The sequence below is a fragment of the Geotrypetes seraphini genome, chromosome 18 (genome assembly GCF_902459505.1).
Source record: "Geotrypetes seraphini chromosome 18, aGeoSer1.1, whole genome shotgun sequence".
NCBI lineage: Eukaryota > Metazoa > Chordata > Amphibia > Gymnophiona > Dermophiidae > Geotrypetes > Geotrypetes seraphini.
Window position 1 is genome coordinate 24350615 of NC_047101.1, and position 26944 is coordinate 24377558.

Here is a 26944-nt window from a genome sequence, read left to right on the forward strand (position 1 = left end):
ATAGAAAGAAAAGAAGAAAGACACAGGGGCAGGAAGAGATACAGAAAGACAGACAGACAAAGGGGGCCAGGGAGAGAGACAGACAGCGGGAGGGAGAGAGAGACAGAAATAAAGGCACACAGACATATATTCTAGCATCCGTTAATGTAACGGGCTAAAATACTAGTACTAGAATATTTCCAAGTGGTAAAAGGTTCAAAACATTTTTGTTTCTGTTTTTTACAAGTTCAGATTCTGATTTAAAAACTTATGTCTATCTAAGATATCTAAATGATTTCTTCCACAAAGGGGGGGAAAAAAGGGAAAACTGACAATACCTTTGGAACCCATTTACCCCCTAAGAAACTTCCACACAATGGGCATTTGGGTGGCTTATGCCTAGTAACATAGGTGAAGGAGCAGCCAGCACTGGTGCACTTCCCACGTCCCCGACGAGTATAGGTGGAAGTCTGAAATTTAAAAAAGGAAACAGAAAAAACAAACAATAATGAAGTGACAATTCCCCTTTCCACCTCCTTGTATGAAATATAATAGCTGCACAATGGCATGCGAGAGAGGAAGAATTATAACTTTGCATACACACCAAAAACAAGTCTACGTCAAGAGTAAATTTGATCATCGCAAAAACCCTTTGACAACTGAAAGCCTGATTTAAAAAAAAAAAAAAAAAAGATCTGAGCTCCTAAACTGGGTTGCTGGATGAGTTCCCTAATTTTTTAGTCAAGCACGGGAGTCTAAGAGCTCCTTTTACTAAATGGCACGAGAGGTTTTTAGCGCGGGCCGGCAAGGTAAATGCTCGGGCGCTCAGAGAATTCACCTCACTGGCCCAAGCTCTAAACCTCTAGGGCTCTTTTTACGAAGGTGCGCTGGCCGTTTTAGCGCACGCTAGCTGAAAAACTACCGCCTGCTCAAGAGGAGGCGGTAGCGGCTAGCGCACGTGGCATTTTAGCACGCGCTATTGCACGCGTTAAGGCCCTAGCATGCCTTTGTAAAGGGAGCCCCTAATGTTGTTTAGAAAAACCCAGCGTAAGTTTTCTTCTGAAAATTACTTGCATTTAAGATCTTAAAAGTTGCGTTTATAAATTTAGGCCTGGCCATTTATTTGCCTAAATTAAAAGCCTAATTAGATGCAAAGTGCTGAAAATCACTGCTAAACTCCTATTTTCCCCATGCCCTTAATCTGCTCTGTTTCCACTCACTTTTCAATATCCTAAATTTAGAAGTTTATTGAAATTTTGAGCATAAATTTAGGCACCTGGGCCAAATACATTTTGAAGTCTAACTCTCAAAGGCGAGATCATAAACCATTTGATTATCAGCTTTCAAGTTCTCTTTAACCCTTCGATCAACCTGAACTCTCCATGACGAACACAATATACCAAACACTAAAATCAATAGCAACCTGGATGAAAGATCACAAACTGAAATTGAACCCAGATAAAACGAAATTCATCCTCCTAGAAAACAACAAAATACCAACCATAACCAACATTGAAACCAACGCAATCAACTACCCCATACAAACCACCCTAAAACTGCAAGGAATAACTATCGACAGATGCTGCACCATGCAACCGCAAATCAATAAAACAATACAAAAGTCATTCTTAGTCATGAGAAACTTAAGACAAGTTCGGAAATTCTTCGAGAAAACTCAATTCCAGCTTATAGTTCAGTCCTTAATACTAGGCCTACTTGACTATTGTAATATCCTCTACCTCCCATGCCCTACAACCATAACAAAACAACTACAAACTATCCAAAACACAGCATTAAGACTCATCTACTCATTAAAGAAACATGATCGCATTACAGAAGCATATCTCCAATCGCACTGGCTTCCGATCCCAGGAAGAATACAATTTAAATTCTACTGCCTACTATTTAAGACTTTATACGGAGACAATCCAAACTACCTGAATAACCGCCTCATCCAAAACACCGCAACCAGACATAGGAAAACTCACACCCCATTCTATACCCCCCAATTAAGGAGGTCAAACGGAAAAAACTCCTGGCCAAACTAGACAACCAAATCACCAATCTACTGACGGCATCCCTCGACTACAAGACTTTTAGAAAAGAAATAAAGACCATACTCTTCAAGAAAACTCTGAAAAAAGAAATAATATCGCAAGTCTCAAACTCCACCTCTCACTAAAGCCAACTACCCCAAACAAATAACATTACTCATTTCTTACTCTTTTTTGAAAATGACCAATTTTTTTTTTTTTTTATAAGTTCTTGTTGTAATACATCTTGGATAATTCTTTTGTAATCCGCCTTGAACTGCAAGGTAATGGCGGAATAGAAATCCCTAATGTAATGTAATGTAACAGTGCTTCTCAACCCAGTCCTCGGAACATTGTTCCTCTCCTATCCAAATGGACAGTAAAGTTAAACTTCTTGGCATTATCTTGGATAAAGATCTTACATTCCACCAATAAATCAGTGCTGTAACACAAAAATGCTTTCATAAGTTACGACTAATCCGTTCTATCTCCTATTTTCTCGACCCCCCTTCAATCAACATACTGATTCATTCACTCGTCATCTCGACTCGAGACTATTGTAATGCCCTCTACCAAGGAATAACCCAGAAGGAAACCAGTCACCTCCAATACAAAACACTGCTGTTAAACTTCTCTATCACGCAAAAAAATGCGATCATGTTACTCCTCTTCTCCGCAAAGCTCATTGGCTGCCCGCCACTCACCGTTTTACCTATAAAATATTACTTCTTGCTTTCAAAACAAAAAACACGCATCAACCAGCCTTCATTGATAAACTTTTAATTCCATATGCATCTTGCAGGACTCTCCAATCTAATAATCAAAACCTGCTTACCATTCCTCCAATAAGAGAACTCTTTTACGACACTACACGCAAATCCATCTTCTCTGTCACAGCTCCCACACTGTGGAATGCCTTTACCTTGTAAATACTATTTCCTTTGAAATTCAATTATCCTTTACAGAAATCTTAAGGCAACCAAAACGCTTATTTTTAGAAGCGACCTCCCCAGCCTAATTGTACCTCCCTCTCCCATTTTCCTCTTGATGTATTTATTAATCTTTCCTTCCCATCCTCTCCTAATGTATCATGTCCGCTCATATCCTAATGTATCACGTACGTTTGTTTTTTTTTAGTTTAGATAAGTTTTTATTCTTTTTAACTTTTACTACATATTATTGTAAACCGTTTAGATACCTGTATGATAAACGGTATATCAAAAATAAAGAAACTTGAAACAGATTTTTAGGATATCTACAATGAATATGCATGAGATAGATTTGCATACCAGGGAAGCAGTGCATGCAAATCTCTGTTATGCACAATCATTCTAGATATCACATTAACACCGGTGGCAGTAAAATTATCCTATTAACTACTGGAAAGACTATCTTTCATAACAAGAAGTTAATTCACCCTCCCCCCCTTTTATAAAACCGCTATAGCGGTTTTTAGTGCAGGCCAGCGCGCTGAATGTTCTGTGCTGCTCCCGACACTTATAGAGTTCCTATAAGCGTTGGGAGCAGCACATTCAGTGCGCCAACCTGCTCTAAAAACCACATAGTAACATAGTAGATGATGGCAGATAAAGACTCGAATGGTCCATCCAGTCTGCCCAACCTGATTCAATTTAAATTTTTTAAATTTTTTCTTCTTAGCTATTTCTGGGCAAGAATCCAAAGCTTTACCCGGTACTGTGCTTGGGTTCCAACTGCCGAAATCTCCATTAAAACCTACTCCATCCCATCTACACCCTCCCAGCCACTGAAGCCCTCCCCAGCCCATCCTCCACCAAACGGCCATATACAGACACAGACCGTGCAAGTCTGCCCAGTACTGGCCTTAGTTCAATATTTAATATTATTTTCTGATTCTAGATCCTCTGTGTTCATCCCATACTTCTTTGAACTCCAACTCTGTCACCGTCACCTCTCTCGGGAGCGCATTCCAGGCATCCACCACCCTCTCCATAAAGTAGAATTTCCTAACATTGCCTTTGAATCTACCACCCCTCAACCTCAAATTATGTCCTCTGGTTTTACCATTTTCCTTTCTCTGGAAAAGATTTTGTTCTACGTTAATACCCTTCAAGTATTTGAATGTCTGAATCATATCTCCCCTGTCTCTCCTTTCCTCTGAGTCTAAGGTATACATATTCAGGGCTTCCAGACTCTCCTCATACATCTTCTGGCGCAAGCCTCCTATCATATTGCCATTTTGTAAAAGGGGGGGGGGGGTCAGTTAACTATCCTAGTCAATGAATGGTTTCTCTGCTGAGAGTCTCAAATATACTTTAGCATCAAATAATTCTGGCGCTGATTTTGATTAATGTAGGTATTTATCCATAAGAAAGTGCACTAAGAATTCCCAAGTGAAGTTGGTAATGATGCAAGACCTATGAAAATCAGCACTCTTTAAGAGTAGAAAGTGTAAGCATTTTCTTAAAACATTTTGGAAGCAATTCTAGAAGTTCATACTTCAATTTGGACATGTCAACACAGTGCACTGGGCAGCATTTCTATAATGGTATCAGTGAGCCCAGATATTGTTATAAACCACTAATGCAAGTCAGTGTGCCAGAGTCTCAGTTTAGGTGTGACCATTGAAGTCAGGTCAATGGGCGTGCCTACATGTGCCAATGCCGTCATGTGCATGCATCACAAGGAGATAAAATTTCTCACAAAAGGGAAAAAGCCAAAGTAGACCCATGAACGCAGTACTGCAGTTTATGATGAGTCTGCCCCATCATTCTACAAAGTAAAATTTTAGAGCAAGCAGTTTAAGTGGGTTAGAGAGTCTACTGAAGATGACTCACACTGGAAGGCTTGTAGAAGCAACTTCCACAGAAATGTGCAAGATAGTCGAAGATTTAATTTTATCAGACTGACAAATTAAGGCTTCCCAAATAGCTGAAGAAATGTGCATCTCAGCAGGTACAGTTTAGAAAATAATTCATGAAAAGTTGGCCATGCCCAAGGTTAGGGCAAGATGGGTTCCAAGTATGCTGACACCGAGAGAGTGGTCAATCCCTGGAACGAACTCCCTCTGCAGGTGATCAAGGTCAACAGCGTGTCAGATTTTAAGAGAAAATGGGATATTCACGTGGGATCTCTAAGGGTGTAAAGCCAGGGGGAGGGGGTCATTAGAGTGGGCAGACTTGATGGGCTATGGCCCTTTTCTGCCGTCATTTTCTATGTTTCTATATTATGTAAGAAGGCCACGAGGCTCCAGTGCTGTCAGGAGAACTTGGAGATACCGTGAAGACCAAGTAAATTATTGTCATCGTTTGGCGACAGGAGATAAGATTTGGATCTATCACAGAGATCCTGAGTCCAAAATAGAGTCAATGCAATGGAAGCACAAGCCATCCCCCATCCCAAAAAAGTTAAAGACAAAAAAAAATCTGCCTGCAAGGTCATGGCAACTGTCTTCTGGGATGATGAAGGACTTTTGCTTCTGTAGTTCATGTTACACAAGACAACCATAACTGGGGAGAGATTTGCCAGCACAATGATTGCTTTGCAGGAGTCAATCAAGGAGAAAAGACAAGGAAAATTCACAGCAGGCATGCTGCTTCTTCACGACAATGTGCCAGTGCACATTTTATGACAATCACAGGCTTCCATCTGAGAATGTGGGTTTCAGCAGCTAAACCATCCACCCTACAGCCCTGACCTAGCTCCATTGGATTATTCCCTGTTCCAAGTTTTGAAGAAATCTCTGTGGACAATGGCTTTCAAGTGACAAAGACGTCAAGGAAATTATAACGTCCTGATTTGACGGTCAAACAGAATAATTATTTTCAAAGGGGTTAAAGTCATTGCAGGAAAAGTGAATGAAGTGTATGGAGTTATCAGGGGACCATATTGAAAAATAAAACAAAATTTTTTGAAAACTCTTTTCTTTCCTACTGAGGTAGATAAACACCTCTTGTAGGTGCCTACTTGCCCACTTCAACCAGGTGCCTTTTATAAAATTGCTTTCTTCATGCTAAGAGTGATTCATAAATACATAGGCATCACTCTGGGACAGACCGAAGGTCCCTCAAGCCCAACATCCTGTTTTCAACAGTGGCCAATCCAGGTCACAAGTACCTGGCAAGATCCAAAAAGAATAAAACAGATCTTGTACTGCTTATCCCATGAATAAGCAGTGGATTTTCCCCAAGTCCACGTTATTAATGGTTTCTGGACTTTTCTTTTGGAACCTTGACCAAATTTTTCTAAACCCTGGAAAGCTAACTGCTTTTACCACATTCTCTGCCAACGAATCCAGCGTTTAGTTACATGTTGAGAAAAGAAATATTTTCTGATTTGTTTTATAACTTACTACTTCTCATAACTTCATTTGTGTGCCCTCTAGTTTTTATATTCAAGGTAAGTCAAAGCTAGAACTAAGATCTTTTGAAAACTGATTTACCTACACCACTACAAAAGGAAACTGCACCAGCTGAGGTACTTGTCCCTCAGCTACCTTGTTCCAAAGCTACCCAGGCATGCTGTCTTTCTATATCTACTGGTTCAACTCCAGGTATTTACAGTTTTTTTGGGGAGAACAGGAAATCTCTGTACATTTGCACAACCCACACAACAAACCCCTGTTTAGGATTTCAATTAGTAAATATTCTCAAGGACATAAATATTCTTCTGTTTACTAACCAGTTTAATTGATGGTGGGCTGTCCACACTGGGATGTGCAAGAGGCAGCATGATGAACTGGGAAGTGGGAACTGCTGGGCGGAACTCACTGGGCTCCTTAAATTCAGAAGAAAGAATCAGTTTTCAGTATAAGAGAAACAGAGGAAAAAGACACAGAGGACAAGGAATAAAGAGGAAAACGCAAAACAAAATAAAAACAGGAGTTCCAGTGACACTAAGGGCTCCTTTTCCTAAGCGTTTTTACCGCATGCAGGATTTTAGCGCGCGCTAAACCCACGCTAGGCTTCTAGAACCAACGCCAGCTCAATGCCGGCATTAAGGTCCAGCATGCGCAGCAATTTAGCGCGCGCTATTCCGCATGTTAAGGCCCTAACGCACCTTTGTAAAAGGAGCCCTAAGGGCTGCATTGCTGCGCGTGCCAACCCCACGCTACACGCCAAGAATTAACGGCAGCTCAATGCCGGCATTAAGGTCTAGCACGCGCAGCAATTTAGCACGCACTATTCCGCATGTTAAGGCCCTGACGCACCTTTGTAAAAGGAGCCCTAAGGGCTGCATTGCTGCGCGCGCCAACCCCGCGCTACACGCCAAGAATTAACGGCAGCTCAATGCTGGCATTAAGGTCTAGCACGCGCAGCAATTTAGCGCGCGCTATTCCGCATGTTAAGGCCCTGATGCACCTTTGTAAAAGGAGCCCTAAGGGCTGCATTGCTGCGCGCGCCAACCCCACGCTACACGCCAAGAATTAACGGCAGCTCAATGCCGGCATTAAGGTCCAGCACGCACAGCAATTTAGCACGCGCTATTCCGCATGTTAAGGCCCTGACGCACCTTTGTAAAAGGAGCCCTAAGGGCTGCATTGCTGCGCGCGCCAACCCCACGCTACACGCCAAGAATCAACGGCAGCTCAATGCTGGCATTAGCCTCTAGCGCACGCGGCAATGCAGCGCCGCTAAAACCGCTAGCGCAGCTTAGTAAAAGGAGCCCTGAGAGCCATATTCTCATTAATTTATTGAACTCCGTGTCTATTAACTGACACTGTTAAGTTCAGAAACTATTTACCCTTCCTCTCCCCTCCCCAACCCAACAACCTCAATCATCCTAACCAGGTCCAGTTTGACAATTCTCCTCCTTCTCTCCCATAAGACTAAGGGGTCCTTTTACAAAGGCCCGGAATACCGCGCATTAAACCGCCTGCCGCGCTAGTACCTAACACCTCCACTGACGAGGCGTTTAGGATTTTAGGCTGCCGCGGGGGTTAGCGCGTGATGAACCGTCCGACACGCTAACCCCCGTAGCGCGCCTTGATAAAAGGAGCCCCGAGTCAGTGTCTCTCAAACTTTTTTAGCTCCAGCACACTAAATGGAGCAAATGTTTTTTGCGGCACATTATAATTGCAATGATAAAATTGCAAAACCAACAAAAAATTAAATATGAGAGCTATTTATTTTAAGTTCTTTAAGCTTTGTATAGATAATTGTAACAACGGTGAAGCTAAAGTAGATAAAATAGAATTGCTAATGAATGCGATGGATTTGCTTGCTTTTGAGTGCAAATTAACTCAAAACACAGCTCAATCGTCGACAAGCATAAGAACATAAGAATTTGCCTCCGCTGGGTCAGACCAGTGGTCCATCCCGCCCAGCGGTCCGCTCCCGGGGCGGCCCTTCAGGCCTATCACCTGTGCAGTGGCCCCTGACTATTCCTATAACCTAGCTCAACTCCGATCTGTACCCCTCAATCCCCTTATCCTCTAGGAACCTAGTCAAACCTTCTTTGAAGCCCTGTAACGTGGTCTGGCCTATCACGGCCTCCGGAAGCGCGTTCCATGTGTCCACCACCCTCTGGGTAAAAAAGAACTTCCTAGCGTTTGTTCTAAAACTGCCCCCTTTTAAGTTGTTCTCTTGTTTTCAAATTTCATTTCTGTCAGAGCTGAAAATCCAAGTTTGTAAAGATAAGAAGATCCACATGATAACAAAGCCTTGATTGCTTTGTTGCTCAAGTTAGGATAATACTGCATAGAAAGTAAAAATAAAATTACTTGCCGTTAGTTTTTAAGGACCAATCACATCAAAGAATGATGCTTGTCTGGGCGGTTATATCCTTATGCGCATAGACGTTCATAACATAGCACACATGTCATCTATTCTAGTGTATATTTATGAAGGGAATTTTTAAAAATAAAATAAAATTCTGGAATCTCTTGTGGCACACCCAAAATCTCTTTGGGGCACACCACTGTGCCTTGGCACAGTTTGAGAGACACTGGTCTACGCCAAAGTCTCAGTGCACCACCCAGCCTGACCTAACTGCCAGACTCCTCTGCCACCTTCTTATCCTTCAAGTTTGCAAGGATTAGGTTTCCCCCCAGACTTGCACTGGGAATTCCACTAGTTTTGCAAAATCCTCAACAGCTGCCACTCAAAATAGTTATTTCCTTTAGTCAAGGATGTCTCTCTGAGACTTTGAGCTGCACAGCAATCAAATTCTCATGCTGGTCTCACAAGACTTGAAACTAAACCAGCAAAGGAATTCAGGCACCATGTAGCTCAAACTTACTAGAATCCATGTGGTGCCACAGATCATAAAACTGCCGTTCTAGCGGATGGAAGAGGGAGTAAAGGAAACTAAAAGGTTATGTGCAACTTGCTCGAGCCTGGGGATGCTGCTGGCTGAAGTTGGTTAGCTATTCACTCTGAGTTAGAAGAGTTTGGGTGGCTGTGGGGGGAGGTTGACTGACCAATCTGGGGATATGGGGTTGAGACTGCTTATTAAGAAGGAAAGTTGAGAAAGGAAGACTGCTAAGGATAGGGTCAGAGGATTGAGAGCTGGGGAATGATGGGAAGGTGAGCAAGAGCGAGGCCAGCTGGGGATGACAGCGAGACTTCTAAGTCAGTCTTGGAGTACCCCCTTAAAAGGCAGGTTTTCAGGATATCTTCAATAAATATGCATGAAAGAGATTTGCAAACAATGCAGGCAGTGTATGCATATCAATCTCATGCATATGCATTGTGTCCTAAAAACCTGACTGGCAAGGGACACATTGGAAAACATTGCTCTAATGCTTAGTTCCTACAATGCCCTAGAGACTGAAAGTAAAAAGATCCCAGAAATGATGCAGGAAAAGCACAAACAGTAAGTCACATATTCTTCATCTTTATAGTTCCTTGTTCTTCCAGCTTATTATTCTTTTCCATTTCAGATATTGCAGCAAAACATTCATCCCTTCTATTTTCTTTTTCTTTCCGTCACGTACCCCACCTAATGCTATAACAAACCATAAGGATTAAGGCTACTGAACAGATATTTACCCTGCTGTTTCTGGGTCATTTCTCTTTCAAAGTGTAAGTCTTATTGGCAAACAAGCAGAGAATTCTCAAAATACCCACAAGACCTGATGCAGAAATTAACTCTTCGGTGATGTACCTAATAGCTTCCCCAGATTTACTGAACTATTAAGGAGATCTGCAGACCAACGTAACTCTAACAACCTGACTTTATCATTACCAATTTTGAAAGATATAAAATAAGACATCTCACCACAATATATACACAGTTTCGCAAAAATCTAAGAACATGGCTTTTAAGAAATCCATACCAGGGGTCCAAAGAGACTCAGACTAATAATTCAAGTCACCCGAAACAACGACAATGTTAATGGTCAGCTGCTATTTACATTACCTCAAATTGTATGTACAATTTGATAACTTTATGTAGCATGTATAATTATTTGTAACATGTTTAACTCTAAAGAATTCTATGGAATATGTTGTTTGTAACTCACCTAGAACTCAAATTAATGAGGATTCGGCAGGCTATAAGATTGCACATAACATTCTTAGTTTTGTGGTTCAGTTTGAGAAATCTTTCATTTTAAACCATCTATTAAAACCAGACAATTAAAAAAAAAACCCAAAAAGCAGCTCAGCTCACCTGCTCTGTCAGCACCGTCAACACAGACATTCCATCTGGAATCTGAGGTCTGCTCATGGCAATTCCACCATTGGAGCTGCCTACAAGAGTCTCTTCAATGACAACATTAGCTGCTTGATATGGGTGGCTGTCTTCTAACTCCAGGGTAGCCTCATCAAGGATGATGTCATCAGTTACTTTGTCGGCAACAGGGCTTACATATTGTGAAAGCATTTCTGAGGTGACCAGCTCTTGCGCACCATTAGAATGGTCAAAAGATGCACTCTCTTCTTCAAGTCCTTCAATCGTGATGCATCGTTCTGCAACACTGACATGGCTCGGGACAACAGAAAGGATGCTCTGAACTGCATCCTGGGAGACGCTGGAGGAGTTCGCCACCACTGCTCCTCCTTCAGATAATCTTTGGCCCTGCACTGCACAGAGCTCCACACGCTGCCTGCTCCTGTCTTCTTGCAGAGCCGTTTTTGGGATGATGATATATTCCGAACGAGGAAGAATCTTCCGAAAACCTGGGACATCAGAAACCACTGTGGGGGAACGGTAATTGGAGTTCTGTTTACAAGAATAAGAAAGAAAAAAAAAAGTGATTTTCACATTGCCTGCACCGTTGCATGATCTACCAGTACATTTTGGTTGTAGACTTTCGTCAATGCACAAAATGTGCTGTTTTTGCATAGAAAATTTCCCTAGCATTTGTGAAAATAGAAACATATCTGCTTTTGCAAGCCCGATCTTAGCTCCACTCCTGGATACACATCCACTAAATGCAGATAAAAGTAGCTCCTACCATGTCCGAATTCTGCTCGCTTATTAATAAAATAATGTTATAGTAGTAGTTTATGTAAGGAAAGTAACTACAGACTAAAAACATTGGAGCTGATATTCAAAAATATATAATCTGTTTAACATTGAATGTTCACTGAATAAATCCTTTCCTTTCAAAAGTTGTCCAAAAGTTGAAATTATTTATTGCAATGAGACCAGATGTGATTTCTTTGGGCACCTCGTTTTTGTTGTCCTATCTTGCAAGTGTTTGATAAAATATTTAGGATTAAAATATGTTTTCTTTGCCCCAGAACAGTTAAGAGCATTTATAGAGATGAAGAGGCTGGCAATTGGAAATGTTTAGCGTTCAGGAACAATAAAATATGTTGGCAGGCTTTATCTGTTAAGCCATTTCTATATTAGAACTATGTTTATAATTTGATTATCTCCTTATTAAGATTACCTGGGCCTTCTCCCCTCAACTTCACTATTGGGGTCTAAGAAAGATTTATTTGTTTTCTTACTATTTTCTATTTTGCCTTTTCTTTTGTTTACTTCTGTATTTCCTTAACAAGAGTTGATCTTGTATTTCATTTCAAAATGTTATAAATAAATAAATAAATAAAAGTTGTCCAAAAGTTAACCAGGTAACTTATCTTAGCTTAAAGTCAGGGAAGCCAGATGATATCTTTATTTATTGGTATTTAACCACTTTTTCATGAAGAGATTCATCCAAAGCAGTGAATAAAGGGAGAAAGGGTAAAGGGGATGGGACTCGATATACCGTTTTTTACTGCGTGTGGTTACAATCAAAGCAGTTTATGTTTTTCCATTCAGGGAACCCACTCTGATTACAGCTTGCAGATCCTTTGCTACCAGCCAGATCTAGTAGGGTATCAGGCCACCCAGTGGTACAAATTGATTTCTGAATTTTTAAATTAGAAGCTAAAAAATAGTCTTAGAGATATTTGGAGCATCGAGATAAAACAGTATATTTCTGTGTCTCGTTGGCCATGAATTTGGACTTGGAGGTTGAAATGTACAGCGTCCGCATCTATGAGACAAACATGGTTATTTTTATTACATAGGATTTTTTGGACCCCAGTTCGATTACAAAAATAGATAATTCTAAATCTAATAGACGCTGGCATTGTCATATTAATATAGGGACTTTGGATCATCTGTTATATTTTTGTCCAATGATACTTAGTTTCTGGAAGTCAATTTGGGGACAAATAAATCTTATTCTCGAGTCATCTATTCCCTTAACATATGAAGCTGTAATTTGTGGTACGTTACTACATGTTAAGCCTACTTTAGATAAGTATAGAAGTCGCCTTTTCCTGATCATGACGGGAATAGCAGTTCAACTGATCACACATATTTGGAAGAACCATGACAGGATTAATTACTTTTTGGTGGGTAAATGTGTGTACCACATACAAGTATGAAAGAATGATGGCGGAACGTTTGGGGACTAGTAAGTCCTTTAAGGATGTATGGAGTCCACTGACTACTTTTGTTGCATTACAGTAAGGGTCATGTTTCTTCCCTTTTCATTAGATTTCTTTACACATCCAGGGAGGGTGGGTGGGTGGGGGGAGGGGAATGTACTTTGAGGAGTTAAATTATTTAATTATAATATTGAAATCGCATCATATGTTTTTATTGTATTAATAATTAAGATGAGGATGGGAGTAAATGACTGTTTAATGTAATAATTGTATAGTTATTAGTGCTTTCTATACAGTATTTATGATTTACCAATTGTATTGCACTATCAAAGTTTGAAAATCAATAAAGATTTAAACAACAAAAAAAGAAAAGCAGTTTATGCACTTTTTAGGCAGCTACTTATTTGTACATGGGGCAAAGGCGTGTTAAGTGACTTGCTCAAAATACAAGGAGCTGTAGTGGGAATTCAACACACAGCTGCTCTAACCACTAGGCCACGCCTCCCCTCTTACCAGTGAATACTGACCTCATGAGTGAGCCCACTCTAATTAAAATTTGGAATAAGATATCTCAACTTGGAGATTCCTTATGAGTTGGTCAATCAAATCCAACAAACGGAGAGATTTATTACAGAAGGATCTTAATTGTGATCTTAGCATCTTAGTTCTGGATCATCTCTAGATGTCTATAATGATTAAAAGTATTAAGAGGGCAATTTTTAACACTAACCCCCTCTTCTACTAAACCGCGCTAGTGATTTTAGCGTGGGGAGCCGCGCTGCTCCTGATGCTCATAGAGTTCTTAGGAGCGTCGGGAGCCGCGCGGGTCATTCAGCACGGCTCCCGGCGATAAAACTGCTAGAGCGGTTTAGTAGAAGAAGCCCTAAGCGTTTTGATGCAAAGTCTGCACTTTCCCTTGGAAACTTGCCCAATAAAAAGTTCACGTTTCCAGGTGTTCACTTCACCCAACGAGTGGTGGACACCTGGAATGCTCTCTCAGAGGAGGTTATTGCGGAATCCACCGTTCTAGGATTTAAAAACAAACTAGATGCACATCTCCTTACGAGAGGCATAGATGGATATGGGTGACTAAAATTACGCCAGGTGTACACCTGGCTGGGCCTCCGCGTGTACGGATCGCCGGACTTGATGGACTGAAGGTCTGATCCAGAGATGGCAGTTCTTATGTTCTTATACCGCCTAATCAGGCTTCTAAGCGGTATACAATAATAAAAAGTTATACAAAGTACAAATACAATAAAATAAGATTATAAAATTAAAAGTACGAGACATCACTAGGGATTGTTAATACAACAAATAACTTTAACCTTGTCAAACGAAAGGCTGAGAACTACAATATGCTGAGAAAAAGAGAAAAAAAAAGGGGAAAACAATAGGTAGGGGGGAAGACAAAAATAGAAGCATGTTAATTAGCCCTTACAAGGGCAGTTACGGTCCAAATGCATGTTTTTAGTTTTGTTCTGAATTGATTTAGAGATGGTTCTTCACGTAAGTAATTGGGTATGAAATTCCAAAGGGAGGGTGCGGTGAAAGCAAAAATATTAGATCTCATTGTGTTAATATGCTTTGAGGCTGGAATAATGAGGAGTTGTGGGATTTTGCACCCACTTTTTCAGCAGGTACCTTTCCTTGAAAAAAACACACATTATTGCCTCCCTGGCTCAATCCCACGAATATGCAGCTAACCATATGAATGCTACAGAGAACTACGCCAGAGTTGGGCATAATTTATTCCACAGTAACTGTGACATATTCCCATTTCTTAATGAAACTAGTTTTATATTACTTTTAGAAAGTAACTTACCCAACATTGGTTACTTGTTATTTTTTTAAAAGTAATATATTACCAGTGATGTGGTGCTGGTAATATATTACTGGTACTATTACTTTTCTTACACTTTCCTTCAATTTCTTTCCTTTTTTTTAACAATTAGCATTCTTTCCTCTCAGATTTATGGTCTGTTGTGTACTGCTTTGTCATCTCCTCAGGAAAGACAGTATATTAAATTATAACAAACAAGAAACTATACGATTTACTTAGTAATATATTACTTGTCCAACACTGGACCACATATACTTTAATCCATATACACAGTAGGAGTTTTCCAAATAGCACTATAATTGGCCTTAATTGGCATCAATTATTAGTTAAGCAGTTAACCGCCCTTAGTCGTTATTTTATAAGTCACACGATCAAACTCCAGAGCATGCAACTTCAAGGAGGTGTGGACCTAGGAGGGGCATGAGCGGATTGCGGGAATGTCAGACAGATACACAAGTTACAAAATACTATTTTATGTACCTAACTGACTACAGTTGGGCTCGAGCATTTACATCAGTCACTGAGCAGGGCAATGGCTCCTGCAAGAACAAGTCTGGGTGCACAATGGAGTCTGAGATTTTGTCCCTTCTGCAGGCGTACAAGATCAGGTGCCTGGGCCAATCTGGTGCTACTGGGACTACCATTCCTGGGTGATTTGCTATTCGATGGATCACTCAACTTATCACAGTAGTACAGTCTCTGGCCATGGTTGAACCAGGCCATCTGAAGAACCAAGTCGCCTTTTTGTTCTTTGCAGTCATCATGAGGTTGAACTTTGGATAACCCCATCGTCTCACAATGGCTTGGAACGCTTTCAGAGACAACGATCACTCTCCCGGGTCTAACGTTTGTCTGCTGAGATAATCCTCTTGAACAGTGTCCACCCCTGCCATGTGAACTGCAGAAATCACCTGCCCAACAGAACAATGCTGAGTTTCTGCCCAACAGAGCAATGCTGTCACCTGCTGCCGGAGCAGAATGTTCTTGGTGCTTCCCTGCCTACTGATATAGGCCACTGCAATGGTATTGTTGGAGAATACTCCGACTGCTTTGCCCTCCAGCAAAGTCTGAAGTTATTGTAGCACCAGATGAATGGCTCGCAGTCCCAGCCTGTTGATAGACCATTTCTGCTGAGAAAGAGTCCATTGTCCTTGAACTGGGTGACCACTGCAATGAACCCCCACCCCCCCCAGCCGAACAAGCTGACATCCATCATTAGGGTGACCTAGGAATCGATCTGGAGCAGAAGTCGCTTTGCTAGAGGCTGTGGGCAGAACTACCAGCTCATGCTGCTTCGTGCTTCCACTGTCCAAGGGAGCAGAACTTGCAGGAAATCTTTCTGAGATGACCAGTGAGACAACAACGCATCTTAGAGAGGTTGCATATTCACCTTCACCCACCTTCACCTCTATTGTGGCTGCCATTAACCCAAGGATTTGAAGGTAATGCGATGCAGTAGGGATTGGCTTGATCAATAGGTCCAAAATTTGGCCACGCAGCTTCTGTTTGTGTTCTTTTGAAAAGTAAAAACCTCAGCCTTCTGCTGTATTGAATAAGACCCCCAGATATTCCAGGGACTTTGCCAGAGCCAGGTGGTTCTTTCAAAAGTTCACAGTCCATCTTCACAACTGCCACTACTGCTTTTTCTTCTTCCATTTGGGACAGTTCTCTGATAAGCCAATCATCCAAGTACAGATGCACTTGCCAATGCCTTCTGCAAAGATGAGCAGCCACTGCTACCATCTTTGGTGAAAGTTCAGGGAGCTGTTGGCAGCGCTGAGAAGTGGTAGTGATTCTCCAACACATGGAATCTCAGGAGCTTTCTATGATCCAGGAAGATTGGAATGTGAAGATAAGCTTCCATCAAATCCAGGGCGGCCAGAAATTCTGCTGCGATGACAGACCGAATGATCTTTATTTGGAACCGAGGACCTCTCAAGGCTGCATTGACATGTTTGAGATTCAGCAAGAGTCTCCACTTCTCTGAGCCTTTCTTGGGCACGACAAAGTATATCGAGTTATCTGCCAGAGCCCTAGTCTTCTGAAGGGACTGGTTCTTTGTACAGCAATTGATGTTCAAACAATTTTGTATGCAAATGACTTTTGCGAAGTCCGCCATAATCCCATCCAATCAGTCATTGCAAACGTGACTGACACGTGCAGAGCCAGCAGGGGAAGCCTGAACAGCTAAACAGCCCTAAAGTAGCCTCCTGCAGCTCAGCTGTTCAGGGCAAGTAGAGTTTCTTTTCTTTAATGGCTTTAGGTACCTGGGGCCATTCAGAGCCTTAAGCCCCTCCCACTGCATCCCAGGATGCACTGGGAAGGAGAAGGCCCACTATTTTGAAGAGGTGGGCCTGCCAGCAGGAAGGAGTGGGCATACCTCCTGCTGTCATCGGGATAAGGTACAGGATTGGAGGGGGGGGGTCAGTTATGCCATGGCAGGAGGGAGTGAGCTTGCCTCTTGCTGATTATTTTTTTAAGTCTGGGGGCAGGGAGACTGTCACAAGTTTTTCTTTTTAAAATTTTTAATGACAGATATTGTGCATGTGTAACACACACACATCATCTAAGCCTGCTGTTCAGTGCTTTTCTTTAACACTACCAGTACCTCCAAACCTATTGGAGATTTTGGAGCGTTAAAAACCGGCGCTTCATTTTGTGCATCATATGGGCATTGATTGGTGTGCTCATTTTAAAATTGATGAGCTCGTTGTAATGTATTTACATGCAATTATCGGAGGCTGCTACAAACCACAAAAAAGACCACAATTTGCTGTTTGAGGCATCGATAGATGCAATTCTTCATCACTAAACCAGTTAAAACTGGTTAAACGCACGGTGAGTTTTGTGCATATAGGCCAAAGTGACTAATTCCAGCAGAACAAAAAAACCAAAATTCATTGCATTCCTTGTCAAGGTTTCCTTTTGCTTTCACAAATGAGGTTTCAATTTTTGTGGATTACATAAAGCAGACAGCAAAGGGTGTGGTTTGGGGAAGCAAAGTTGGCAAAGAAAAATGAGAGAAGGGAAAGCAAAGAGGCCTCACAGATAAGGATAAATCAACCACTCACAGGGTCCACGCCTTCTTTCTCCAGCTTTGCCTTTTCCAGATAGTATCTTTTCTCAGCAACATTGAGCAGTCGCCAGCTCTCACTTATTTTCTTGTTTATCTCAGAGTGGGGCAAGTTGGGGAGCTCTTGCTGCACTTTCAGGTAGATATCGTAATAATACAAGAGATAGGCGGATCTGAAATATTAGGGCACAGGTTGTGACAATGTAATGGTACATCCTTATACTTTACTAGAAACACACTCATTTCAAAAGCTGAAGAAAACAAGAGAGAGCAACAACCGTATATACTCGAATATAAACCGATCTAATTATAAACAGAGGTAACCTTTTTCCCCCCAAAAAAGGGGAAAAAGGTTCGCTCAAATATAAAAGGGGTGGAGAGGATTTATATTCAATTGCCCCGCCTTGCACCCAGCTCTCCTCCCCTCCCTCCTTCCCTCCCTTGTTCCCTCACTTCCTGCCCAGCAATGCAACCAGTCTCCAATGCCCACTGCAGGCCTCCCTTAAGCCCTGGAGGTCCAGTGGTGAGCTGCAATAGGAACGATCCTTCCCGCGTCCTGTTCCAGCCAACTGTTAACCACCCCACCTCCCGGACCCAATGCACATCTCCCGCGGGCCTATCTTAAGCCCTGGTGGTCCAGCGGTGAGACGGGACAGGAGCGATCCTTCCCACGTCCTGTCCCAGATAACTGTTAACCACCTCAGTTCCCTCCTGCCTTCCCAGACCCCTCTCCCCCATACTTTTTGAACCCTGGTGATCTAGCAGTGAAGTGGGGCAAGAATGATTTTTCTTTGCTCCTGCCCCATACGCAGCTGCGATCAGAAATGGCTGCGCAAGTTCCCGGGGCAGTCTCGCGAGTTCTCCCAGTCTCACGAGATAGCGGATAGCGTAGCTGGTTTAAGAAAGGTTTGGACAATTTCCTGGAGGAAAAGTCCATAGTCTGTTATTGAGACAGATATGGGGGAAGACACTGCTTGCCCCGGATCAGTAGCATGGAATATTGCTACTCTTTGGGTTTTTGCCAGGTACTAGTGAACTGGATTGGCCACCGTGAGGATGGGCTACTGGGCTAGATGGACCATTGGTCTGACCCAGTAAGGCTATTCTTATGTTCTTATCTTTAAACAGTGGTCACCCCATTGAATATTGCTTTAGAATAAGTAAATGATGGCTGGGCTATTTTGATCTTTATCCACCAATGTGTCTAGTAGTGACTTGTCCATTTGAGTAAATGTGATACACAAATTCCTTAATGAAATCCAAAACCTTAGGCATAGCAGGTCCGCCCATCCCCATTAAGCCTAAGGCCTGATTGGCCCAGGCGCCTAGAGCCTGGGCCAATCAAGCCTTAGGCTTGGCAGGGATGGGCAGACCCGATAAGCCTAAGGCCTGATTGATCCAGGGGCTGGGAAGGGGCAGGCTCGCCTCATTTCAACGAGGCAGGCCTGCCGGCTGAACGGCAGCAAGACCTGTCCGGCCAACCAACAATTAGAGGTTAGTTGGGGGAGAGGTTAGGGGGGTCATTGGGGGTCGTTAGCATGGGGGGGTCTGGAGAGGGGCGGCCTTCCGGCAGGAGGGGTTGGGCACCCTCCTGCCGGTGACTGGAAGTGTCGGGGGGGACGGCCTCCCGGCAGGAGGGGTTGGGCACCCTCTTGCCGGCGATCGGGAGTGTCGGGGGGGATGGGTGGCCTTCCAGCAGGAGGGGTTGGGCACCCTCCTGCCAGCGATTGGACAGGCGGCCACAGCCGCTATACTTACAATGTAGGCCAGCATCAAATCTCCACTACAATTACCCTAGGACAAGGGTGGCAATTCCAGTCCTTGAGAGCTACAGGCAGGTCAGGTTTTCAGGATATCCACAATGAATATGTATGAGATGGATCTGCATGCACTGCATTCTTGAGATGCAAATCTATCTCATGCATATTTATTATGGATATCCTGAAAACCTGACCTGCCTGTGACTCTCAAGGACTGGAATTGCCTACCTCTGTCCTAGTAGTTTGGAGGAAGGAGACTCACCTGGGTTTCTTGGCTTTTTCTCCTTGATCCCCAGTTCCTCTGTATTTTTTTTTCTTTTTGGGGGGGCTTGGAGATACATAGGTGTAGCCAGCCTCTACTTCCTCCGAGACAATGGTTACTTCTGTGCCATCATAAGGCGCATCCATTCCTAATCTGACAAGGATCGACAGAGACAGAAAACCTGAAGCCCTCCATTATGTCACTTCCAGCAAGAAAAAAAGCTTGTTTCCACAGCTTAGGGCAAGGAAACACTAATAAAACTGATGGATACTTCCTTTGACTAAGGTAGTAGTTCTTAAACCTGTCCTAGGGGACCCACAGCCAGTCGGGTTTTTCAAGATATCCCTAATGAATATACATCTAACGCCACAGGGAAGCTATTATACTCAAGACTAGTTTTTAGCGTGGGGAGACGTGCTGAATGGCCCGCACTGCTCCCGACGCTCATAGGAACTCAATGAGCGTCAGGAGCAGCACGAGCCGCTCAGCGTGACACCCCGTGCTAAAAACTGCTATCGCAGTTTGATAGAAGAGGGCCTAACAGTTTAACATTCAAATATTTTTTAAACTATTGGTATACCACCTTATTACAGAAAATACTTTCACAATCATTTTAAATTACTAATATAACCATATACACAAAATTATACAAAAAAAGACCAACCGTTCACACATTAAACACCATTCATTGCATCCTCAAACCTGCAGTTGTCCTTATTTATCATATATCATTAGTTCCTTTTTCCAAAACTGCTAGATATAGCGATGTGTTCATTAATTACAGATCCCACATTGATCCTTAAATGATCATTGAATGTTCCACAATCTCATAAAGGTTCCTCTACACATAATATGCAACGTAGCCCAACACCAAGCTGTGTTTCGCTGTTATGCATCTTCAGGAGCTGTGTCTGTAAGGACTCCCAGTGTCATTTGTTATCTCCTTGAAGCAGCTCAAGGGAACATACCATTCTCCTCCACACTTCACATCTCCCAACCTCAAACTGATCTGAAAGCAGTCATGAATATGCATGAGGCGATCTACATATAATTGAGGTGACAGGCATGCAAATCTGCCTCATGCATATTCATTAGGGCTATGAAAACCCAACTGGCTGGGGGTTTAAGAACCACTGGACTAAGGGATAAACACCCATCCACCCCCAATTTGAATATGGTTTATAGAATAGTGCTTAGCGTGCATTTTTTGGGCATCCTTTACAGAACCAAGTCCCATATGCCACTACTACAAAGATTCAACATATAAAAATAAAATTACCAAGGACATGACTCTCTCAAGCTTTTTTTCCCATTGTTCCCCTCATTCAAAAATCTTGTGCACACAAGTTTACATGTGGAAAGGCATAATCCAAAAAAACATAGTCCCCTTTTGGCCTAAGTCACTAGACGCTGAAGTTGGCAGCAGGGAAATGTCGATTCTCAAAAAAATCGTCCAAAATGAGGTTTTTTTTGAGAATAGCCTACCTCCACATTCAGTAATTATTCACCCAGACTGCCACAACATCTATTCCTACAATACATTCCCGACCAAAAAATCGCCCAAGGCCCAAACGCCCAAACCCAGACCTTTTAGACGAAGGAGGATTCTCTAACTGGCGTCTGTCAAAAAACTACGCCGGTTACAGAATCCTGTAACTGTACCCCCACCACCACCACCACTGCAACGATCGTGGCAGGAGAGATGCCTAATCTCTCCTGTCTCAATCCCCCCCCCCCCAAACTCACGATCGCCAGCAGGAGGGATCCCAAGCTCTCCTCCCACCCCAGAAACGCACCCCCTCACCCCCCAACTGGAATTGGCCCAGGTGCCTTAGGCCCCTCCTATGAGCGGGCCTTAGGTGCCTGGGCCAATCAGGCCCTAGTTCCCTCCCCGGTGCATCCCACAATGCAACAGGAAGGGGCAGGCCAGCCATTCGGAGCATGGCCGGCCGGACATCTTTAAGGTTAGTGGTCCAGGGGGCACATTCGGGAGGGGGGGGGGTGTTTTTGGCAGGAGGGCTTGGGATCCCTCCTGCCAGTCTTTGCGGGGTGTGGAGGGGTCGGGGGTGCATCTTCAGCAGGAGGGCTTGGGATCCCTCCTGACGGTTTGAGGTTCTGGGGGTAGGGGGTGCCATTGCCTTTTGGTTATACTTGCAGTACAACTAAGTCTAGGTTGGCCCACCTCCCGCCCTTTCTCCTCAAAAACGCCTTTTTTTGCTCTAGGCATTCAGAGGCAGGGTAAAGGCCTAAGCTGGTTTTAGATACGTCTAAAACCAGCTTTGATTATAGGTACTTGGACGATCTGTCTTTTTGATCATTCAAGTACCGATTTAGGCCACATTTTGAACATTTTTGTTGTTGCTGTTTTCACTATTTTTTTTGTTTTGTATCATTTTTGGACTTTTTGTGCTTTTTTGTTTTTTCTTTGGTAAGCTTTGTTTTTCATTGTTCTTGTTTTCTTGTAGTTCGATATTCCCGCACATTCCTTGGTGTTGAGCTTAGCCTAGTTGTGGTTTTGTTTTTTGCTTTATTTTTCTTCTGTTTTTAACTTTTCACCCTATACCTTCCAGGCTCCTCCAATGGCAGCAACTCTTCTGAGGCCTAGGACCACAGAAAACAAGCAACTCCTCTAGTGACGATGGCTGCTGTTCTCTTTGGCCCCCAAACCCACTGCAACAGAGGCAAGCTATTTCCAGGCCAGAAACAGGTGCAAAATTTTATGCACCCAAATGACTGTAAAGTTCTCAGCTCAACCAAGAAGAGAATGACATGGCTATGGTTCAATCAATGATATGAAACAATGTCAAAACATAGAATTTTGTTTCTGCAAACTGGCACTTAACAAAATAAGATAACACTTTTTTCAGCTACAGTGGCAAAATAATGCTCAGAACTTAGGAAGTTGATTGGTTGGGCTGAGAACTTTTCAGCACCTCCTTGTATGTAATAAAAGTGAGCCAAGTATAGGACAATCAAGCCATTGTGACATCACTGATGAGGTTGGCTTTTATTGGTGGAATGAGGCATTATGACATCACCATCTCAGCTTTATTTACCAGAGACTGAAAGTCTTCACACTACGAGAGGGTGCTCAACCAAGACAATGACGTGGATATGATTCAATCAATGACATGAGACAATGTCAAAACATAGAATTTCATTTCTGCAAATTGACACTTAACAAAATGAGATAACATTCTTTTCAGCTACAGTGGCAAAATAACGCTCAGGATTTAAGAAGTTGGTTGGTTGGTTGGGCTGAGAACTTTTAAGCACTCCCTTGTAAAGCCGGGAGACTTTTCAACTGTAGACTACAAACAGATTATAGATTGGTGTTGACCTTAAGCCAAACTTTTGACTGACCTGCTGTAAAGCATACATAGGCTTGTGCTAATGTGCTTCAAAAGCCAACACCAATACCAATCTGAATCCCTGTTTTCCTCTGTGAGCAGAATAAGAGATAGGCTATAAATCAAAAATTTAAGCTAAAACAAGCAATCCCAGTTAAATGCAAAATGAAATTCTGGCTTATGACTTCTGTGCATTGCCTTAAAAACAGAATTGGCAAGGTTCACTAGTCATGCAGATCTTACATCTCTGGCAGAACTTATAAACATGGTTCCTATTAAGGCGCATTATTTTACTATAATTTGTGCTATTCCAGCACAGGTCCCATTTTATGCATTTAATAACCAAGGGTAACAGTAAAATAAGGAGAAATTAGGTTCTTACCTGCTAATTTTATTTCTTTTAGGGAGTCCTTTTACTAAGGCGCGCTAGTGCGACTTAGTGTGCGCTAAATGCTAACGCGTCCATAGGATATAATGGATGCGTTAGCACGTGCTAATTTGCCGATTCCAGCGGCAGCGAGCGGGCAGGCAGAGAGGCGAGGGGGACGCGGTGAGCCAGGGGCGGGCGAGAGTTAGCTCCGCCCACCCGCATCGCGTCAGCGGCTTCAGTCAGCGGGCTCCCCCTTAAAAGGCGGGGGGCCGGGACAGGAGAGCAGGCAGGCGAAGCAGAGGCTTCAGGGCTCGTTGCCGATTCCAGCGGCAGCGAGCGGGCAGGCAGAGAGGCGAGGGGGACGCGGTGAGCCAGGGGCGGGCGAGAGTTAGCTCCGCCCACCCGCATCGCGTCAGCGGCTTCAGTCAGCGGGCTCCCCCTTAAAAGGCGGGGGGCCGGGACAGGAGAGCAGGCAGGCGAAGCAGAGGCTTCAGGGCTCGTTGCCGATTCCAGCGGCAGCGAGCGGGCAGGCAGAGAGGCGAGGGGGACGCGGTGAGCCAGGGGCGGGCGAGAGTTAGCTCCGCCCACCCGCATCGCGTCAGCGGCTTCAGTCAGCGGGCTCCCCCTTAAAAGGCGGGGAGCCAACGGCGTGCAGCCGTTCGGCGCGCGGCGAAGGCGAGCGGCAAAGGCGCTCGCCTTAGCGGGAGCGCCTTTGCGGAGGAGCCTTAAAAAGGAGCCAGGAGCACAGGCAGCCCAGTAGAGAAATTCCTGAGGTACATTTTCTCTAATTTACTCACGACTCATTCTCATTCTCTTTCTCTCTCTTCTCTTACAGAACACAGGAAAGAAAACAGAGAAATGGAGGCTGCAGGAATCCAGCAGGGCTACCCAGTATACTGCATCGCATGTCATATGTATGACTACCTCCCCTTTGGGAGGCGGGCATACATATGCAATCGATGCCAGGAACTGGATAGCCTGAAGAGGGAGGTCGGAAGGCTGCAGGTTAGAGTCCAGGAGCTGGAGGGACTCTGCTCAATAGAGGAACAGTGTGGGGAAACGGAGGAGACTACCAGAGAGAGCCACATCTCAGAACAAGTCAGAGAGCTCGAGAAGTACATAGAGGAGGCCTGGCAGATGGCAGAGGCACAGGACCACCAGCGTATCAGACGGGAACCGGCAGCTGGAGGTCAGGAACCAACAAACACCATGGGAGTGGGACCTAGCGTAGGGTCTGAAAATGCAGATGATGGTACCCAACAGGACCTGGCGGAAGGACCAGCGGAGATCCAGCAGAGCCCGGAGGACACGGACCTGAGACCAGAGAGACATCTGAGGAAGGGGAAATCTGCTGTTGTAGTAGGAGACTCAATCCTGCGAGAAGTGGACAGTCACATTGCCGGAGGAAGGGAGGACCGACTAGTGACATGTCTCCCGGGGGCAAGAACAACGGACGTCATCAGCAGAATTGATAGAATCCTGGAGGGAGCCGAGACAGAGGAGACGGCAGTTGTAATCCACATTGGAACCAACGACGTCAGCAGGAAAAATTTCAACCGGACTACACTGACTGAGCAGTTCAGGATCCTGGGGCGGAAACTGAAGCTGAGATCAAATAGGATAGCCTTCTCGGAGATCCTACCAGTACCGAGAGCAGACGCAAGAAGACAGAGCGAACTACAAGAAATGAACGGATGGCTGAGGAGATGGTGCGAGGAGGAGGGATTCCACTTTGTTCGAAACTGGACGACCTTCTTGGGGAAGAACAAGCTCTACAGGAGAGATGGACTGCACCTGAGCACAGCTGGGACGAGGCAGCTGGCAAGAAACATCCAAAACGCCATAGACCTAGCTTTAAACTGAAGAGAAGGGGAAAGCCGGAAGTCGATCTGGCCTCGACACACCGGACATTGGTATCAAAAAATGATACCGAACAAGGACATTGCAAAAGAGAGCTTGGGACCGAGTGGGATCATTTGGACAAAGGGACTGAGAGAAAATTCTTGGGCAAAGGGACTATGAGAGGCTTCTTGGATAAAGGGACTGAGGGGACACTTTTGGGCAAAGGGACCGAGTGGGAACTCTTGGACAAAGGGGCTGAGAGGGACTTTTTGTACAAAGGGACTGAGGAGACACTTTTGGACAAAGGGACCGAGTGGGAACTCTTGGACAAAGGGGCTGAGAGGGACTTTTTGGACAAAGGGACTGGGAGGGAACTTTTAAACAAAAGGGCTGAGTGGAAATCTTCAGAAAAAAGGCCCACAGATGCAATGCAGGGGCCCAGTGCACAAACGAGCCTAACAGGCATGGTTGAAAGAGAACAATGGGAGCAAGAGGACCATCCAAAAAAGGAGATACTGGATGGGGGCAAAACGGACACGCCACGGGAGGTGGATGACCGAGTAAAGGCAAGCCAGGTGGGAGCGCCGAGCCATGGAAAGAAAACAGCAGGGCGGGCGACAAATCAGGACCTATATTGCCTCTACACAAATGCGAGGAGCCTCAGGGCCAAAATGGGAGAGCTGGAAATTATAGCCAGTCAAAAAGCCCTGGACATAATTGGAATCACAGAAACGTGGTGGGCTGAGGATAATAAATGGGATGTGGTCATACCAGGGTACAAACTTTACAGGAGAGACAGGACACACAAGAAGGGTGGAGGAATAGCGCTATACATAAAAGACTCCATACCCTCAACCAAAATGGAAACAGCAGTAAGGTCAGAAGGCTTGGAATCAATATGGGTTAAGCTACCAGGAGGATCTGGAGCAGACATCAAATTGGGTCTATACTATCGTCCGCCTGGCCAATCGGAAGAAATCGACCGGGACCTGGAGACGGAACTGCGGCAGGTATGCAAAAATGGAAGTGTGGTGGTGATGGGAGACTTCAACTACCCTGGGATAGACTGGAGTATCGGGCACTCAAGTTGCGAGAGAGAGACCAAATTCCTGGAAGCCACGAGGGACTGCTTCCTGGAACAGCTGGTCATGGAACCTACACGAGGAGAAGCTACTCTTGATCTAATCTTCAGTGGACTGGGGGGACCTGCAAAGGAAGTAGCGGTATTAGACCCACTGGGAAACAGCGATCACAACATGATCCAGTGCAGACTAGAACTGGGATCATCCAGGGTGAAAAGAACCACAACAACAGCGCTCAACTTCAGAAAAGGGAATTATGATGCAATGAGGAAAATGGTGGGGAAGAAACTCAACGGCAGCACAAGGAAGGTAGAGTCCGTAGAAAGCGCCTGGACCCTGCTCAAGCGTACGGTGCACGAAGCACAGAACCTGTACGTCCCCAGGTTCAGAAAAGAGTGCAAGAAAAATCGAATAAAGAACCCAGCATGGATAACGGCAGCTGTAAAAAAGGCGATCAGTAACAAGAAAGCATCGTTCAAAAAATGGAAACAGGATCAAACGCAGGCCAACCAAAAGGAACACAAGGAAAGCCAGAAGGA

General features: G+C 44.0%; 1 protein-coding gene across 4 annotated transcripts in view; it reads right to left on the reverse strand.

The window, feature by feature from the left end:
- Nucleotides 1–26944, reverse strand: part of HMGXB3 (HMG-box containing 3) — a 100622-nt gene that overhangs the window by 64067 nt on the left and 9611 nt on the right. For 2 of the 4 annotated variants that reach the window (XM_033927343.1, XM_033927344.1), the window contains exons 3-7: nucleotides 19762–19909; nucleotides 17738–17912; nucleotides 10605–11156; nucleotides 6672–6767; nucleotides 318–449 (exon numbers count right to left, since the gene is read on the reverse strand). In XM_033927343.1, coding sequence (XP_033783234.1) covers nucleotides 318–449; nucleotides 6672–6767; nucleotides 10605–11156; nucleotides 17738–17912; nucleotides 19762–19907 — 1101 coding nt within the window. In that variant the 5' untranslated portion in view covers nucleotides 19908–19909. Of the gene's footprint in view, nucleotides 1–317; nucleotides 450–6671; nucleotides 6768–10604; nucleotides 11157–17737; nucleotides 17913–19761; nucleotides 19915–26944 lie in introns of all 4 variants that reach the window. The other 2 variants (XM_033927339.1, XM_033927340.1) reach the window with 1 other exon arrangement.